The sequence below is a fragment of the Solea senegalensis genome, linkage group LG7, assembly GCF_019176455.1.
Source record: "Solea senegalensis isolate Sse05_10M linkage group LG7, IFAPA_SoseM_1, whole genome shotgun sequence".
Lineage (NCBI taxonomy): Eukaryota > Metazoa > Chordata > Actinopteri > Pleuronectiformes > Soleidae > Solea > Solea senegalensis.
Window position 1 is genome coordinate 21,812,887 of NC_058027.1, and position 20,026 is coordinate 21,832,912.

Here is a 20,026-nt window from a genome sequence, read left to right on the forward strand (position 1 = left end):
TCACAGGGCCAATATACACAGAATAACAGCTAATTAAATGTCACATTCACACATACAAAAACAACAATAAATAATAAAGTAATAAACCCATGATTTTTACATGAGAAAGTTCAAGACTTCAGTGTCCTCTGGTTATATTTACAGGAGACAAGCATCTCCCATGTCCCAGAAAACAATATAAATGCTGTTTTGTAACATTGTAAAGCATGCTACGCGTGTTGTGTCATTAAACCACATGTGAGTTATGTAAAAATAATGTCCACATCACATCACTCTAATCTGTGGGCTGGTCAGGTGTGGACTCAGATCCACTGAAAAACGTAGCCTGCAGCTGTCAGTTCAGCTTCCACTCCGGGTCATGAACTCTGCTGTGAATGCCGCGTGACGGAGGAACAAAGCCCCGAAAACAACAACCGTGGACATCAGGTGCATTGTTTGAAAAAAGAGAAAAAGAAAAATGCTGAACTGCTCAAAGTTGAAAGTGTTGGCACTGCACTCTGGGTGCACACATGTACATGTCAGTGTTGTGTGTTTGTGTGTGTGTGTGTGTGTGTGTGTGCAGAATCTCTGCTTGTGTTTCTCTGCAAACACACCTTCCAGTTCTGTGTGTGTTTGTATGTTATTGTTCTCTGTGTGCAGTTGTAGTGTTGGGCAGCTGATGTGTATGTGCTACGGACATGACGGTGGCTCGGTGTGTGTGTGGTCGTGTGTGTGTGTTTAGCATATCAATAAGGCCCAGGGCCCCGGTGCCTGCTGCAGAAGCACCTGAGCGTTCTAGCACCTGTCAGCTCACCTCTGCATGCCATATTTAAGCAGCTTTCTCATGGCCTCGCAGAGCTGACATGAACATCTTTACTAAAGTCCCAGGATTAGCTCAACAAACCAGGTACGTTAATAGCTGAGAGTAAGAGTCGAACCCTGCCCCGCCGCTCGGGCCTGTGACTCTGCTGTTGGTTCTAATGTTCTCACTCTCTGTGAAGCCTCCACTTTCCCAAAATCACTGTCAGAGATGCACACACACATATTTAGATCCAGGATTAGGTTTTTAAGAAGGCTAAATCACAGCATTCTTCTAATCTTAAAACAATAAAACTTAAAATGACTAATTCAAATTCTCTTCGACTTCAACGGCACATACTTTTTTCCTGATACTTCTGAGTTTATTCTATCATCTGTTTGTTAATAATTGATAATAATCACTGGCTAAAAATGCTTCTTTATGTGCAGCAAACTGGGGTCTGTGCTCCAACGTGCCTTCTACGGGTCCAGTGGGAGGGTGAGTCCAATTGTGATGAAGACATGTTTGGTTGTAGCATATGTATAAATGAAAAGAATTACAGGTTTTTGTTCTAGTACAGTGTTGGGTGTGTTGTTGTGGAGTGTGACGGCTATTTGTCCTTGATGATGCGTTCTTTGTTGATTTAACAAATGAAGATTTGATTGGAAAGATTGGTTGGTCAAATATTACACAGCAAAAGTATTTGTTTTCAGCCTATGTACTGTCTCAAACATCACAGAACTGCATTGTGGGTCCGTTGCTTTGCTTTGAGTTTGGCAGAAGTTGATAAATATTCCACTTTCCAAGCGTCAAATCATCTTAATGCAAATATTCCAGCACAGGCTTTAGCCAAACAAACATTTAGCTCAAACTAGGGTTGCCAACTTCCTGATGAAACAGTAAGGAACTCACATTTGCTACTCAGTTATACTGTTTAAAATGTTCAAATACGGCACAAATCCTTATTTTTACAGAGTGGTTGTCAAACCTGAACTCAAACAGAGGTCTGAGACAAGGTTGCTCTCCTCGTTCCTGATCACTTTAGCAACATTAGCGACTCTTGCTAGTAGTTTAGAGTTGCCAACCTGTCCGTAAAATAAGGATTTGTTCCGTATCTGAAAGATAAAAGACGTGTTGCGTATTAAATGGATACGGAACCCACTTTGTTCCTGACTCTTAATAAGCAAGTCAAAAATGACAGATTAATCCACTAATGAAGATTGTGTGATTTGTATGAGGGAAAATACAATCGTCCTCCTGTTGTCAGGCCCTCTCCGTCCGTCTGTCATCCATTACTTTAATAGGTCGTTGGATTCACAGTCCTGTGTATCGTAGCAACGGAGACGCGGTGAGATTCTATGGAATTTTCTCTATCTTTTTTAGCAGGATGTTGGCAACACGACAGACACTGCTCTGCTAACCTCTGTTTCTATCATGGTACAGTTCATTTTGGAACAGTATGGTACGGTTTGGAAAGGTAAAGCCCTGGGTTAGGCTTGCGTATGATCAGTACCTTTACTTGGTAGGCGGGGTGTGGGCTGTGCTTGATGGCCACATCAGCGATATACGCAGCGTGTCGTCGCACCGGTATGACGACAACAATACAACAGACAACAATGGAGGACATCCAGCAGCTCTTTTTTGTCCTGTTCGCTTTGTGGCTGTTTGTCCCAACAAGATGTCATACTGTGGTAGTTCAAGGGAAGGGTGGCAGAAGATGAAATAGTAGGGGCTGGTTATTTTGGTACTATTCCTAATGGAAACGCAATCAAATACCAAACCATACCAAACCAAACCGTTCCACTCAAAAGTGGAAATCACCCCCTGATGGCCATTCAAGAGAACACAGGTTTCAGTCCTTCCTACAATGGCTTCACTAAAATACATTTTTAGACAGTAGATTATTATGACACATAATATCAGAGTCATTCAAAGAAAATATTCCATATAATTCAAGATTTTTTTTAAACTGATTTTTATAAACTTTTCTATGTTTATGTTTTCATATTGACCCTTAGAGAAGATTACACATTGTACAGTTACTGATAAGTATGGTTGCTAAATAAGTTCTGCCATTCTTGCCCTCAGGTGACTCTGTTCGAGCAGAGGAACTTTGCCGGCCGACGACTGGACCTGAGTTCTGACTGCGCCAGGATCAGCGACAAGAACTTCCCCGAGAGATGTAACTCAGTGCAGGTGGAGAGTGGAGCGTAAGTCTACAACACACACACACCAAAAGCCAATTAAAAACAATTTAACGTCAACAGTCATTTACATGCATTTTATGAGACTAAAACATGAAAGTAATTCCATCAGGTTTATGCCGAGAAATCCAGAGCATGAACTTGTACAATGAGATGATTATAATAACCAGCCAAAAATACAAAACTAAACTAAATTATTAATTTTAGTCAAATATTTCAACATGCAAAGTTTTCCAAAAGGAAACCTACATTTATGAACCGGTCCCCACATTAATGTCCACGGACAAAATCAACACTTTTTATATGACAGCACAGAAGAGTAGTAGTAGTGGTACCAGCAGCTTGTGTGTTCAAAAATGGATTACGCAGGGATTCTCAATCCTGATCCTGGAGACTAAGTGCACTGCGTGTTTTCGATGTTCCCCAGCTCCAGCACACCTGATTCAAATGGTCAGCTAATTAGCACACACCTGATAACAACCCATTTATCTGAATCAGGTGTGTTGGGGCAAAGAAACGTCTAAAACATGCAAGGCAGTTGGTCTATGTTATTCTCTAATAACATAGGGTTAAGCAACATAGATTATATTCAAGATTCAAGGGGATTTATTTGTCACACGCTCGACTGTATTAGTACAACAGCAGTGAAATGACATGATGATTTTGTGTTGTGCAAAATAAGAATAAAAATGTAAAAATATCTATGAATACATTTAATATAAAAATATTATATTAGCTTTTTGGAAAAAAACGTTTGTTTTTCCCTGTGTCATTTTAATATTTTTTTGTGGTTATTCACAAACGACAGTTTTGTCTGTTTACCGAACAATTTCCCGACTAACTAATTATACTAATTATGCTACAGCATGTCTGTCCTCTCACAGTACCTCCTGTTTCCCACTCTCTGACAGATGGGTTGGTTACGAGCACGATAACTTCCGGGGCCGTCAGTACCTGTGGGACATGTCGGACCGGGGCGAGTACAACTGCTATGACAAGTGGTGTGCTCAGATCGACCATGTCTCGTCTGTACGCAGCGTCAAACAGGTGAGACGCTGACAAAACACACACACACAATAATCAGTGACACAAGTGTAACATTGTTCTCAGACGTCAGTTACTGTTGTTGTTTAGTTATTGCTCCATGTGAATGTGAATCATATCAGAAGGTCATGTGTCAAAGGTCAAGCTCTGTTCTGGAGTCAGGATAAAGATACTAACTAGGACCTCGCACTAATTTATAATACGGCTGAATATGTGTCCAAAACAAATTCATACATAGAGTTGTCCAAATATTGTAAATATTGTGTTGTATAAATACAGTAAAATAAGAATAAAATAGAAAAAAACTGAACTAAAATCCCTGAATATAACACACGCAGTCTCACTCACTACCTGTGTCTCTCAGGACAACAACCCTCCCAGAGCTCAGCTGTTCGAGCGAGCTGGTTTCTCCGGTAAGAAGATGGAGATCCAGGACGACGTCCCCAACCTGATGAGCCGCTACAGCCTCAACAGAGTCACCTCCATCCGTGTTATTGGAGGAGCGTAAGTGCAGAGAGTCGTAAAAATAGCAGCTGAAAATCTTGTTACATGTTTAAACGTAGGACAAATAGACAGAAGGTACATTTGGGCACTGGTAGATGCAGTTGTTTTTCACATAATCGTGTGTGTGTGTGTGTGTGTATAGGTGGGTGGTGTATCAGGAGCCCAACTACAGGGGTCCTCACTTCATTCTGGAGAAACGTGACTACAACAACTTCTCTGACTGGGGCAGTCAGAACAACACCGTGGGCTCAATGCGTAGAGTTCGTTTCAACTGAACATCGTGTCAACTTATTTTAATAATAAACTGTATATAAACAAAAAAAAACCAGAGCCATTATTTATTTGCTTTGTTTCTTTACTATGTGTAATAATAAAACAAGTGATTATTTGACTCACTGAAAAGTTATGTGTGGACACTCATAGACATTAACCTTAACCATCACAACTAAATGCCTAACTCTTAATCCTAATAAATAGCCTGTTAATGTGTGGACCAGCCAAAACGTCCTTAGAAAGATAGGTTCGCCTACAGCCTTCTAAAGACATGTACACACACACAATAAGTTAATTCCACCTGTCTATATGAATCAATACAAGGCTGAACTTGAACTAAAGGCTGTTCCACAAAAGTAGAATAAAGAAAATCCAGTGATAAACTTGTCAGATCAGACAATCCTGGATTTCTATCTTTTACATTGGACAAGCAAGGATTAGGAGATCATGAGGTGCTGCTCAAGTCAGATTGCACTCATTCAGATACATGAGGTAGACTTTACCGACAGCGATAAAGACGTGATATGTGCTGCATCTTTTACAGAACAACTAATAATATAAGGTATGAATTATAAATATAAGAGGTAACATGAGCTAAAGATGAGTAAAAAAATTACAGTGATTACGAGCAGTCATAATTCCACAGGGCCTGAAGATATCTTGAGCTGGAATTATAACTAGACACAATTGAATTGTAGATATCTCAAACTGGTGTTATGGATAGTCATAACTAAGTATTCACATTGAGGATACGTACTATCTAATTACAGATGCAGTAGCTGCGGTGACATGGCCCATAATGGAAAAGGTGACATAGTTTGTCCTAAGAAGAATAAAAGTTAGGGATAATTGAAATTGAAATTTTTGACAAGGAATTACATTAATAATTGACTAATTATTCAAATTTAGAATACACACTGTAATGTTCTCTTAATTTCAGACTGTTGAGTCATCACATCGTGATTTGAGAAATAATATGTATTCTTTCACTACTTTTTCTTCACATGTGGATCGATAAATTAAAGAAACTCATATTCTTAAGGTAATTCTGATCAGTAAATAGACAGACCTGCAACACATTAATGGAAAAAATGAATAACTGTACATTAGATTGCACTAGGAAAGTTCAGACACATGATGGAATAATACCTCAGATACATTTATTGAATTTTTCTCCATGTGTACAGCAGCATCAAAAGGTTCATATCAAGTAGACATGATTGTTTGGAGTTATTGATTTATAATTCTAATCAAGTTATCAGACAGAAAATGACATTTCTGCACCTGCGTTCACAGGCTTTGCAACGTTCCGTGTCGAGAGAGTGCACTCGTACTGGCCGTTTCTACTCGTCCGCATACAGGTCCGTTCAGTGGACAGATTGGAACCCCAACTACTAACACGTGTCAAAAAATAAATACAATCAAAGCGTTAAGCACAGATCGCCTCAGATCTAATGAGACGAGCTCAGGACACAGAGCTGCCATAGTAAAACATTACTATTTTAATAAACCTGTCAATGGAACTCATCAACCGTTTCTGCCCAATGCAGCTGTGACTTGTAAATATCGATTAGAAAGTAATAGGTCGACAGTGCAACAATTTCAGTGAAAACCAGCAGTCTCACAAACAGCACTGGTATCTGAACATCTGTTTACACAAGCAACAGAGGGAGCTGCAAAGTGCAATAGCTGCTCTTTCTTCTTTGTTTTTAGTGATTATTGTACATCATAATCCTTCATTTAGAGATACAGTGCCTGGTCAGTGTGTTAGGAGACTGGACGTGTTGGTTTAGCATTCAAGTTGAGCATAGCAGCCGTCAAATCAGCTGGTGAAGTTGAGATATCAGATATTCTCTGCACCGTTGTCTCCTTGATTCTGAACGTCATCATTTAATTGTGCTCAACTTTGACGGTTTCACAGAGCAGATGAGCCTCAATGAACATGTTTGAGTGGATCTTACATTTAATTGAAAATACATTTTTGGGTCTGTGTTTTATTCCATGTGTGAATTGAAAAACAATTTGAAACTTCTTCAGGTCTACATGTTAATGTATTACAACCACATCATTTTATCTTTTTTCATGATACAGCTGTATGAGTTACGCATCAATTTACCAGACACCTCTCGACTTTTCTGACTCACGAGAACAAAAAGACACACGGTCAGCGGACGCACCTGTACAGCAAGACTAGTTAAAAACATCATTTGGTCTTCATTCATGTACAGTACATACAGCATGAGGGAAGTGAGACCTGATTACAATTGGTCATGGAAGATGAAACTAGAATGCATTTTATTGCTACATATGAAAATACAACCTGCAACAAGCTGAAAACTCATAATAGGTTCTGACCAAGATAAACCGGTCACTGTTTTTTTCAGTCTCAGGGATATGAAGAGACGCATACAAAATGAGGAGAGAGTCCATTTAAATGTGGCCCTTTCGTCTATTGTAATAATGTATAATTTGGGTGAGAAAATAAGAAAAGTTGTGCAGAGTTTCTTCATGATGTTTTCTGACCAGATAAACAGACGAGCCATGATTATTATTCTACTCCGTCAGTTTGGAGCCAAGAGCTGGTATCTCTGGATGTAGTTAAATGAAGTCTGAGTAACTTGAGTCATGGCTTTAGGTTTTAACAGATTGATAAGAATATTATTATAATAATAATATTCTGGGGGGTAATAAAATGCAGAAGTGGATGGCTTGAATGAAAAAAACCCCATCAGTTTCCATTTTGGTTCATCTGAAGATAGTCGTTGTGTAACTTCTCCTGAGCCTCGTAAAGCTTTCGCAGCTTCTTAGCTTGTCCCTTACTGAGCTCCTTCCCTTCTGCATCGTGTGTGGGGAAACCCTGTTAACAACAATGACAAGAACAAACTTAATTTCTGGTGTCAATGTAACAAAAACATATTCATTCATCATTGTTAGCTAAACAGCAGGTAAGGAAACATCTGAGAACATACAATCAGGTCAATAAGAAGTCCAGTGAAACATCCGACTGACCACACAACTGATGATATCCAGTAATATATTACTTAATAATATCCACACATGTTTTAATTGTTTATCTTAAACTGTTTATATTACACAGCACTTTCCAACTGGAGTAAGAGAAGAATGTAAAGCGCTCACTCTCCTGCACCAAAGTTGAGAAAATCTATGTTTTTACACTGGAGTCTACTGCTGCATTTTTTAAATTTGTGTCACTTAGGTTAATCGGGACAAAGGGTTTAAGACACTGAAGTTGAACACAAAAATATTTAACTTAATGTTAAAGGCAGCAGTGGATCAACAATTCCAGTGAGCTGTGAAGCAAAATCTCTGATATTCTCTATGGACTTTGGTGTGGACGAGTAGGAGGTTCACAAAACCAACACAAACTTCTTTGTGACACACAAAACAACCAAGAAAGTGAAAAAGTTCAAAAATAGTTTTACCGTTTCATCAAACTGGGAATATTTGTCAGTCTCTGTGCGAAACATTTCACTCGGAGAGATTTTCATCTTGGCGAGTTTAGCCATCTGAAATGTAAGGAGCAGAGAGAGAATGATGTTTTGAAGGCTTCTTCACTGTTGGGACATACACTATGTATTTTAAAGGCAGTGCTAAAAACTGTGTACATGAATCCATGAGACTGACCTCTTGTTCCTGTTTCTTCCTAGCAGCCTCTTCCTTCTTTCTCTTCTTCTCCTCTTCCATCTGTGAGGGAAGGAAACCACAGTTCAAAGACAGTTTAACTTATGAAAAACAAAAAGAAATCCCTTCTTATGAGACAAGATGATAACTGCTCCTGTCTTACCTTCTTCTTTTCCTCTCTCTCCTTCAGCAGTGTTTCCTTGTCCACCAGTTTCACCACTGTAGGCAGACCTGTAACACAGCACTCACTGTATAACTCTGTCCATCCTATTTACTTTATTTATAGTACATTTTATTTATAAAGGAAAAACCCCTTAAGATGAAACATCTTGTTTTGAGAGAGTCCTAATTATAAGCTGCAGTACGCAACTTGGTGATTATTATTATTGTTATTAAAGTTCGATGGGCTCTGCCATGCAACACTATCTGGCATGTAAGAGAGAGCGTGTTTGTTTGAATACAGTGGCAGGAAGCACCTGTTGAATTACCAAAAACCTGATTTATGTTGCACTTTTTGTGGGCACATCTTCATGTTCAGTCATACTCAAACCTGCTTTACTACTATACTATGTATCACTATTCTGAGAAACAACACAGTCATGTGACGCTGATAGGCTTAATCAGCATTGTGTGAACTCATCTGACAATGGTTTGACTACAACTGACTTGTTTAATTTTAAGTTACGCACTACAATTTCACAACGTATTTATGCTGGAGTCACTCATTTTTGTGTGACTCCAGCGATCCTTAAAAAACAACAACACAAGAATGTGTAAATTCTCTTTTAAAATAACAAAATGTTACAGTCCTAAAAAGCACCGGTACCTTCATGGTCCTCAAGTCGGACTCCGAGCTCCGGTAACGTATCGTCACGCACTGCATCACAGAGCTGCAGCAACTCAGTCACTGAAACAGAGTGAAAAAAAAAAGAAAAAAAGAGAGCTTTAATACGATGTGGCAGGTTTTAAAAAGGTGATTCTAAAAGTTGATGCTTTCAACAAAGATACAAAAGGAGAAGTTTTTTTCTTACCTTTCTGCTCTCGGGCGATTTTTCTGACGCGCTCTCTGAAATCTGACAACACTGTGAGGTACGGCATCACTGTGCTCTCCAGCTGGAAAACAGAGCAGCGACAGTACATCAGCCTCACAGTAACAGCTTTTAATTAAGTAAATCTGAACAACCTGAATTCCTGAAAATGTAAACAGCCAGTACATGTCAGTAAATTCTATATATTTCTGGACATGTTTCAACCAACAACAAACAAGAAAGTGTCTCATTACTTACATCGATACTCTGACCTTGTCCTCCCATGGGGAAACCTATAGGATCTGATCCTTCAATGGCACCAAATATCTGAACAACAAAAGACTCTTACATGAAAACATCATCACAAACCATGCATGTGTACAGTATATAAACACATTAGTAATACACTTAAAGCTTAATCCTCATGAAAAAAATATTTAAATTTGATTGGAATAACTCAGCTACAGATATTATAATTAAGTACTGACAATAAAGGATTGATGAGCATTTTTATTTCTCGTGCTAAGATTACAGATGAAGTGACCAGATGCTGGACTGATCATCAACAGACACCTGTCAACTTCATACCAGCCACAAAAACATGACACTGGAGTAGAACACACCTCGGAAAATCCTCCCACAGCAGCTTTTCCACTCTGTGACTTACTTATAAAACTAATTAATTATGGACAAAACAAGAGTAAGGTATAAAATACTGCAAAAATATTAGCTACACAAGTGCTGATACATCCCCAGTTTTAAAGAAAGATGGAGTCTTTCGAACTGAACTCCTTATAGGTCGAACTATACATGACCTTAGCTGCCATCTAGTGGTTACTACTCTTTATTTACTTGAATATCCATCAGGGGAGCGATTCCACTGGATTATTTGAAGTCTATGAGAAAATGAGCCTACTTCTCAACATCAACATTATCCTGAGGATTTATTAGTTTCAGGTCTTCTTCAATAAGCATTACATCTACTTATTATCCACTTGTAAAGTTTGGTCTCATTTAGAGTCAAAGAGATGATGATGCAGGGGATTCCTTAGGGAGGGGCTATGGTGTGATTGACAGCTAGTACCATTCCTTGGGTGCACGGTAGCAGGTTTAGGTGGATGTGCAGTGGACAACCCACCTCCACTCTTTCATGTATGGCACTTATCAATATTTTTACATTTCCTGTGTAGGACAAGAGCTGTGACAGCGAATGGGTGCTAACCTTCAGCATGCTGGTGAGGTAAACAGCGATGCTCTCCACCAGCAGGCGGTTGGGCTTCAGTTTGGCACTTTTCCTGCTAGCAATGTAGCTGTTGCTCTGGTTGACCAACACTCTCATTTCCTCCATGGCTGTGCGAGTGTCCACATTGTCACACAGAGCCTTGTGTATGGCGGACTTCCTGTCAAAGAAACTGAACAACAAAAGAAAACATGAAGAACGATTGTTTGCATTGTCAATTATCAGCAGACAGCTGTGTAAATGCTATTTGTTAGTACATCCGCCCCAAATTGTCAACCTTGATGACTTGATTCACACTCTTTTGGTTACTTAAGACTCTAAAATCTGGTAAGCAGGACTTGAATCAGACTCCACTAAAACACTTAGATGCCTGTTGAACATAGTGGTTTGCAGTCATTCTGTACAGTAGGCGTCCAAACTTTATGTTCTGCTAACATTAGAAACAAGTGGCTCACTTAAAGTCTTACCTACTGTTCAGCTCCATCTCTGCTGCCTCCCACTTTTCAAACTGACCTGTGATGTCAGTTGGAGCTCGCAGCAAGTCTTTCACATTGAGGAAGAACTCCTGTTTTATGAAAGAGAACACAGTGAAGATATTTTCAAATGTATTTCACAACAGATAACATGCACTTGGATGTTTATGCGACAACTGATTTTTTATATTTCCTGGACAACTTCAGCATCTTATATTATATTATTATAAGAAGTAGACTGAACCCAGGAGTTGCTCTTATGATGGATGTTATAAGTACTAGTACTAGTTATTAGTACTTCCCAGCACTTGAAGCAGCTCTTTACAACAGAGAAGAACATTTAAAAATTAGTACACCTAAACTAAAAGGCTCATGTGCTTTTTTTCCTCCACTTACATTCATGAACTTCTCATACTGGACAGCTGACTCCATTGTGTTGGAGGAGTAATCCAGCGTGTCTTTCCAGGAATGCATCAAGAAGGCAAGGCGGAGCTGACGAGCTGCAGTACAACAAACAGACACTTTTTTTTATTACCTTCATCAGTTCACTTCATTCTGATGTAATCGTTTAATGAAATGAAATGAAACTGTCAGCTGAGATTGTCCATAGCATCATTTGTAAGACCAGTTGAGTCACCTGTGTTCTTTGCCAAGGCGTCTTTAATGGTGATAAAGTTCTTCAAAGACTTTGACATCTTGCAGCCTGCAATTGTCAGGTGCCCGGTGTGAAGGAAGTATCGCACCCAGTAATCATTATCGAAGAAAGCCTGCCAGGAAAAATGACCAGCATTCAGAAACTGCTTCAGGGGAAGTCGATCTTTGATTTCTCACACAAATACACACATAGTACAGTTTACAGTAATTGTGCACCTCAGACTGAGCCAGCTCGTTGTCGTGATGGGGAAAACGCAAATCAAATCCACCACCGTGGATGTCCATGGACTCTCCCAAAATAGAACCAGCCATCGCCGAACATTCAATGTGCCAGCCTGGACGCCCCTGTGTGACATTCACAAGAATGAAAAAGAAAAAGAAAAAGAAAAAGAAAGAAAGAAAAACTTTGATTTAGATTCACTTACAAAGTGCTTTACAATACAAATTTAGCACATTAATGCATCCTGCTGCTGACTTTTGCTGGTGCAGAGAAATAAATAATTTCATCACCGTTCTCTCATCTGAACTCTCACCTTCCCCCATGGAGAGTCCCACGATGGCTCTCCTGGCTTGGAGGCTTTCCACAAAGCAAAATCATTCTGGGACCTTTTCTCACTTAATCTGTCAGCAGAGATACTCAGGTCACCTGCAAGAAGAGACAAGATTAAGGAATGGGCCATAGTGCATCTAATGCAACTCTGTATAAAACAGCAATAGTATGTGAACAAGTGTTTGCCTTTGTGTACTAATAATATACTTTTAAAGGCTCGACATACTCCTCTTAACCCAACTTAATGCTTCAATGGGAACCGTGCATTCACTGATCCTGCAAGTACTGTGGAATTAAAGCCTTGTTGAAGGAAACTAATATATTCCACAGATACGTATATTAAAACTGTAGTCTTCAGTATCATTTAAAAGACTCTATTGAAAAATGTATATGAAAAAAAAGAGATGGCATCTTACCCTCTCCTTCTTGTAAAGCTTTCTGGTCCCCGACTGCCTCTGGTACCAGTTTGGCGTACGAGTGTTTTGGACTGGTGTCAAACTTTGATGTGTTGAAGTATACAGAACCGTTTGATTCATACCTGAATGAATCACAAAACCAAATTTAAAATAAACCAGTCTGCTGGTTTATTTTTCGGTGAAAGTGCAACATCACACTCTTTCCTCACCCGTAACCATTAGAGACGATTTTCTTCACAAACTCCACGATCTCCGGAACGTATTCGCTGACCCGGGTGAGGACGTCAGGTGGGAGAACCTAGAGGGTGAAAATTCATCATCAACGACAACAGGATGAGATGACATGTGGTGCCCATCACTCATTCATATGTATACTCCATAAAATACACAACAGAAAAAAATTCAGAAATTCAGTACACTACTCTGCCTGAGCAGGACTTACATTCAGGGCGGCCATGTCTTTGTGGTACTCCCCCTCCCAATAATTGGGGAGAGTTGAGAAGATGGAGTTCTCTGTCACTTGACTGCCAAACTGCTTGTCCAACCAGTCAGCCAGAAGGTCTTTGGCGCTCTCCAACAGCACCTTCCCAAAAAAAAAACATTTTTACACTATACCGTGCCTTGGCCAGTCCTGCAAATGTTTCACAATAAAAGCATTATTGAAAAAAAGAAGGAATGCATTCAACAAGCTGAAAAGAGTACTTTTACTTTGAGATAGGTGCAGGATGTGCTTTATTTGTCACATACTCAACAGATGGAAATGTGTGACATTGTGATCCAAGTGGATAAAGAGGTATGCAATTCCAAGTAAACATAAGTGGCTAATGTGAAAGTTTCCTCTTAAGGTCTTCTGAATAAAGCATTCACAAGGTAAGAAAAGTTTGTTTGACCGTCAAATTCTAATCAGGTCATCCTCAAATGTAGTACTTAATGTCTGTTAACGTATTGTTTGCCCTTTTAAATTGACAGAAAATAATGTAAACAGTTCAAATAATTTGAAACTGAAAATATTAATTTAATGTACAGCGTATGCCCACTACCGACATTTGACTAGAGAGCTGTCACGGAAGGTTCTGGAAGCAGCAGCAGCAACATCTGTGGACCCTTACTTTGTCACATGCAGCCCATCCAGACAATTTTCAGAAAAATTACAATGTCAATTCAATGTCTCACCTGGGCCAGAGGCTCTACCCCTTCAACATTGCTCTCCATTGCTGCCTGCAGGGGCTGAAGGGCAGCAGTGACAGTGGCGTCCAGCCTTTCCAGCATCTGCTTTTTGTCTGGGTCAGTGGTCAAAGCCAACAGCAGCTGGAACGGCTGAAAACAGGAGCACACACGCATAACATTTTAGAACTGAGTCCCAAGTTTGGTTGTTGTGGCAGGAAGAAGTCTGAAATAACAGTTTTTTTTCAGTTTATGAAGTGGGTTTGTTATTTTAAAATCAAGTTCAGGTCAGTAGTTCCAAATAACTGTGATTTTCATTTAATGACTTACGGATCAATATGTTGAGCGGAAAAGATTTGAATAATAAATATATGATTAAAAAAGAACATCAAATTTCATTTATGAACAGACATTACTAGTGTATTACCGAGTGCTTATTTTTTTTTACCTCTCTGGCGGTCAGGACGTCCTGCAGTATCTGAGCAGCAGGTGGCTTCTTCTCCTTGTACTGGTCTACAAGGTAGTTCTGTCGAGCACGTTTAATGATCTAAAAACAAAAGAAATTAGTGAAGCCAAAATTAAAACTTTAATTACAGCTATTCAGAGAACTAGCACAGGAAACCATTATCTGCTATTAGCAGAAACGCTGTTCCAAGAGAGTTGCATTCAACTCACATGCATTGCTGCATAATTTTTAAGTCAAATCCCAACATACTGTACTGCGTCGAGGCACTTTAAATAGTTGAGGCAGAGAGTAGGGCCACAACTAACGATCATTTTCATAATCGATTAATCATTTGGTCTATAAAATAAAAAATGTTCATCAGTTTCTCAAAACTGGAAATAATGTTCTCAAATGTCTTGTTTTATCCACAAACCAAAACAATACATTTTTAATGATTTTTGTTATATGGAGCAAAGAATCCAGAAAATATTCACAATAAAGAAGCTGAAAAATCTGAAAAAGTTTAGTAATATAAAAAAACAAACTCAAACGATTATAAAAAATAGTTTAGCAGATCAATAATCGATTAATCGCCAAGATAACACAATATTTCTCCACTTGCAAGTGTATAAAAAACCCTCACACAAAAGCTTTTCAATGGAGGTCTCAGCTCAGAATGTCCATGTGTATGTTGAAGCTACTGTTTGCTGTAATTAGTCCATCTATATATATGAAGGCGGGGCTTAGCCAGAGGTCAATTGTGTCACATACAACAGATGCACCAGCCGTGGTGTGCACATGTATGAGTAGTCAACAGTATGAATATGTATAATCCACCGCTCACTTTGTCATCTATGTCCGTGATGTTCACGCAGTAGAGGACGTCGTACTTGAAGTAGTCTCTCAGTGTCCGTCGCAGAATATCGAATGATATGTAGGATCTAAACAAATATTATAAAATAAGGTTTTGTCAGAAACAGGACCAACATAAGACTTAACTTAATTTTAAGCCCTTGTATTTGACCCATTACCTGGCGTGTCCCATGTGTGAAGCATCATACACTGTAGGTCCACAGCAGTACCACGTCACTTTATTCCCTTTCTGAGGAACAAAAGGCTCCTGAAACATAAAAACAAAAGACGTCAATGAGCGGAGGTTACACATACAGTGTCTTAATCATCTATCTGCTAAATAATCAAAATATATTTTTAAAAAATCACATTACCATTTTAGTTTTAAATGATACACCTTTCAGTATGATAACAGTCAGAAACAAAGGGCTCATCACAAAAACCAAAACCAAACAAACAATAAGACAGTCAAGGACCAACAAAGCTTTTAAATTCTTATGTGTGCTGCTATCCATTTTTAAGTTGTTCTATTCGGTACATTTCTTTTACAATAATATAATTTTAATACAGGACAAACATAACAATTTCATGATGACATTTCTTGTCATTCTGCTGTGGCATTGATGAGGAAAACCAACGATACCTTTGTTAAACAAGCAATGTATCAAATATGTATCAATCATAACTGATACATATTTGAAATCTGTTTCCAGTGAAAATAGGACAACTGCTGCTAACACACAAGTGATTTGATAACCATGAGTAACCTGCCTTTGCTCTTGTCAGACTGTTGTAGAGCAGAAGTTGGGGAACATCTGTACCTGCTGGTGCAGACCACTGCGGCTGAACCCGCTTTTCTTTCACTGCAATTAGAGAAGACACAGAAACAAACAAGAACATTTTTAAAAGACTGTGTGCACACATCCCTACCCAACATCAACTCCCAGTCCTCATGTGACACGTGAGAGTATAAAGCCATTACATATCAAATCTGAAATGAACCTGTGCTTTGAGCGACACTCTGTGAATGATCATACCTGCTGTGATGTTTCTCTGCACTGACTGTGTCTCTATATCCGGGATGACGAGATGTCATATTACAGGCCTATTTTCCCTAAAGCTTGACACACACAACTGTGGCCAGTTGAACTTTTAGCACATTTTTCTCTTTCTCCTTAAGTATTTTCTTTGACTCTAATTTGTGCCATATGAGTCATTTTATTTTTAGTGTTTGACGTTCTTTGCAAACTTAATACATTGCAATGTTGGAATAAGAGGTCTCCTATTTCCACCACAACTGCCAAAGTGAGGCACCTGGGAATGAAACAGACTTGACTTTATATTTACATTGTTAAAAATGCTTAATATTCATACATTATGTCTTATGTATTTTCGTCCACCTGTTGCAAAGCAAACACAATGAGTGGTCTAAAAGAATTTGTCATGAATTGAAATACCTGTTTGAAGGTAAGCTGTGAGAGATTTCACATATTATAATTTGTATTAACTGATAATGAATGTCAAAGTTATACAAAGAAGTGTACTGCACTTAAGCAAATTCTATTGAACTGTATTATAATATATAAGAAACTGCATTGATAATCATTTCATAATAGAACTTTTACCCTCTGAGTTGTAATTTTATCGAATCTTGACGTACCTTGAGATTCCCATAGCAAGTTATACAACGTGACAGTGATCCAAGACAACTGTTATTATTTTTTGCATCTCTGTCGTAACCATGCACCTGTCACGCAACCGATAGATGCATGAGAGGGAAGACTGGCCTGGCAGATTTGATTTAACAAGCAGTTAACACTACAATGACAATCACATGGTGTTGAATTCTTGGAGTGGAGATTTAACAATGAAATTACTAAAGTGACAAGGGGAAAGAATTCACTTTTAAGGTGCACCATACATAGTAGGACACGGACTTCCCAAACTAGATGACATCTCTTCTCCTTAACTTTCACAACTTTGAACCACCACCAGGAACCAGCTTGAAAGATGGATGCTCACTTGCCAGTGGGGATGCAAGGAAAAACTGATATTAGCTGATTTTTAACTCATGTCAACATCAGGATTTTTCAGTTCTGTGCCTGTCTCTATAAGCAAATTTAACGCAGGAGAATTTACTGTTGCTCAACTCCAGGCACTGCACGCACCTTAGGGACCTGACACAGCTTTAAGGTTGAAGTATGAAACTAAGTCTCTGCTGTTCATGCCTCTAGCTGTCTACTCACTGCTGCTCTCAGAGGTGAGCTCCTGCTGCAGGGTGGCTATGTGTTTATACCAGCGCAGAGCGTGGACGTGATGCGGATCTGGGGGCCTGCCGAGGAGCTTAAAGGCTTTCTGGTCGGCCTGGGAGGGGCTGAACCCAGCCAGGTAGCTGCGTGAGGATATGTAGTCATTCAGGGCCGCAGCCAGTGTGGCCTCCTCTTTTATCTGCAGCAAGAAGCCACACTCAAAGGCTGCAGAAACAAGAGGGCAAATGTTCGCACATAATTACTGATGAGCTAGGGATAACACTGACACGACAAGCTCAGCCTGAACAGAAGGAAAACCAAAAACTACAAGGTAACACTCACAAACAAGGACTGGTGTAGTGTATCTTAACCTGCGTAGAAAACGATGAAGAGCTGAAAAATTTGAGTAAATCATCCTTTCATCCACTTGGAGGGATAGCTGTGCATTAGACTAAATAAATAAGTATTACTATTACATCAGTGATCAAGTGATGTGACAAAATATGTCATTTAATATTTTTAATGTTGCCACCAAACCTTTCATAAGAGACATTGTTTTGCCATTGAGGGATTAAACAATAAAGACCGTACAAGGAGAGATTCAAATGAGAAGTACGATTCTTCTTTTTCTTTTTTTTAAAAACACTACAGGTGATGAATTCTGCAAAACAGAAGCTTTCTCCATTCGGAAGACGAAACAAAGACGAAACTGACAATCAAAGTGAAGCTGCAAGTGGCATAGAGGCACAGAGGAGTAGGAGAACATGGAAAACACTGCACACTGCAACTGCATGAATGCCCCAAAATCACTTAGATATAAAATGGAAGCAATTGTAGTGCCTGGTTATACAACATGAAGTGGAAAGTGTCTTAAATCCCTCGTCACTGGGGCATTAGATTAATTCAGCATTCTCAACTAATAACCTTTGTCAAAGGAGGTTATGCTTTCTGCTTTGTCAGCTAATCTGTCTATTTGTAAACAGGATAAGTCAAAAAACAAAGTAAAAACTTTGTTAACATTTTCTGGGGATTTATGTGGATCACACAGTGGTACAGAGGTTAGCATTTGACCGGGGGCCTTTCTGTGTGGAGTTTGCATGTTCTCCCTGTGTACACAAATATGCAAACTGGTGATTAGGTTAATTGGGCAAAGGTGTGCATGTGAGAGTGAATGATTGGTTGTCTCTGTATGTTGACCCTGCCATGGGCTGGTGATGTGTCTAGGGTGTACCCCGCCTTTTGCTCTGCTTCAGATGGGAATGGTTCCAGCCACTGTGACCCTCATTGGGAGGATAAAGTGCTAATGAACCATGAACCACTAACAAATAAATTTAGGTGATGATTTGAAAACAGATCTGTTTTTTAACACTTGTTAACAACTTATAAGATAAGGGACCGTGGGAAACTGAGTAGCTTGCAGTGTCTGAGTACTTTCCGTAGCATCTATACTTTTGGAAGTAACAGTGACTATAAGTAAAAGTGACTATACAAATTGAAAAAAATTATTTTGACTGAGTGCACATAGTTATTAATTTATTACTAAACATGGAACTGGGTTTCACATGCATGACAACAACAAAAAAAAAAAAAACAATTACAAAGATGTCAGTCCTGCGTTCACCAACCTTTATGCAGAAATGTGTAAAACTAAGTGGACTTGTTAAACAGGAAGGCATCACAGTGATACATCAAAGTATTATTATCATATTATGATAATACTGATTAGATTTAAGCCTCCATCAATATTAATGTTTACTGGAAATATATACAGGGTCGGAGGAGATTCAACATCAGCCTAGGTGTGGAGACAATCAGCTGTGTTACAATAGCTCAGGTGCAGTAATGTAGAAATACTGGTCGCCTTTTTTAAGACCGTTTTGAGGTCGTGACAGCTGTGCTTGTCCTGTTCCATTCTGTTTTACATTAAGAGGCAGAAACATAGAATGATCGTTTCATCAAGTTAAACACAGGACCACACGATGTCTTCATCAAACAGGTCAAACCAAAGCCCAGTTCAAATCCCGGAGCAATCAATGCACTTGACACGTTAGTTGTATAAATGATGTGCCGCTGTATGAATTGTGTGCTAAGTAACAACCAGGACTAACTTATTTAGTTTCAGGAAATGCGTTAACTCTAATGTATCCACAAATGCGTAAATGCTGTATAGTTCGTTCCGTTTACTATACATTACTATCCAACCATCTTAAATGGCAGAATATTTAACGAGGGTTAGCCTTGTATTTTGCTGACAGGGTTACCTTTAGCTAAGTGGCTAATAAAGCTAAGGCTTGTTAATTGACTAGCCTTAAACGTATTAAATCGCGTCAACATATTTAGTTTGTGTGTTTTCAGTGAAGAGCAAGTGAAGATAAAAACTGACAACATGTTTCTGTACCTGGCTCTGCTGAGGTGGACATTGTGGCTGTGTTAGATGGTTGGACGCTGATGCAACAATAACGTGCCCGGAAGAAGAACCCGGCGCGTCAAACACTAACTGACTAGGAACC

The 20,026-nt window shown here is 39.1% G+C and overlaps 2 protein-coding genes across 3 annotated transcripts; one reads left to right on the top strand and one right to left on the bottom strand.

The window, feature by feature from the left end:
• Positions 1 to 799: 799 nt before the first annotated feature.
• Positions 800 to 4,855, top strand: crybgx (crystallin beta gamma X). Its single transcript, XM_044030744.1, has 6 exons — positions 800 to 886; positions 1,228 to 1,276; positions 2,867 to 2,988; positions 3,894 to 4,029; positions 4,391 to 4,530; positions 4,673 to 4,855. Exons 1-6 carry the CDS (start codon positions 843 to 845, stop codon positions 4,803 to 4,805), a joined length of 624 nt encoding a protein of 207 aa, XP_043886679.1. The 5' UTR covers positions 800 to 842; the 3' UTR covers positions 4,806 to 4,855.
• A 1,086-nt stretch (positions 4,856 to 5,941) lies between these two features.
• cars1 (cysteinyl-tRNA synthetase 1) lies at positions 5,942 to 19,997 on the bottom strand. 2 transcript variants are annotated; one of them, XM_044030711.1, is made up of 23 exons: positions 19,915 to 19,997; positions 17,514 to 17,741; positions 16,039 to 16,130; positions 15,447 to 15,535; positions 15,260 to 15,356; positions 14,419 to 14,517; positions 13,980 to 14,123; positions 13,249 to 13,389; positions 13,016 to 13,104; positions 12,807 to 12,928; positions 12,374 to 12,486; positions 12,057 to 12,185; positions 11,824 to 11,953; positions 11,583 to 11,686; positions 11,181 to 11,278; positions 10,696 to 10,885; positions 9,732 to 9,800; positions 9,477 to 9,558; positions 9,272 to 9,352; positions 8,609 to 8,676; positions 8,449 to 8,508; positions 8,247 to 8,330; positions 5,942 to 7,660 (listed from the first exon to the last, which is right to left on the bottom strand). In XM_044030711.1, the coding sequence occupies exons 1-23, from the start codon at positions 19,934 to 19,936 to the stop codon at positions 7,532 to 7,534; spliced, it is 2,460 nt and encodes an 819-aa protein (XP_043886646.1). In that variant the 5' UTR covers positions 19,937 to 19,997; the 3' UTR covers positions 5,942 to 7,531. The 2 variants fall into 2 exon arrangements, with proteins under 2 accessions (XP_043886646.1, XP_043886647.1); XM_044030712.1 differs by lacking the exon at positions 17,514 to 17,741 and having other exon boundaries at positions 19,915 to 19,995.
• Between the last annotated feature and the right edge of the window lie 29 nt (positions 19,998 to 20,026).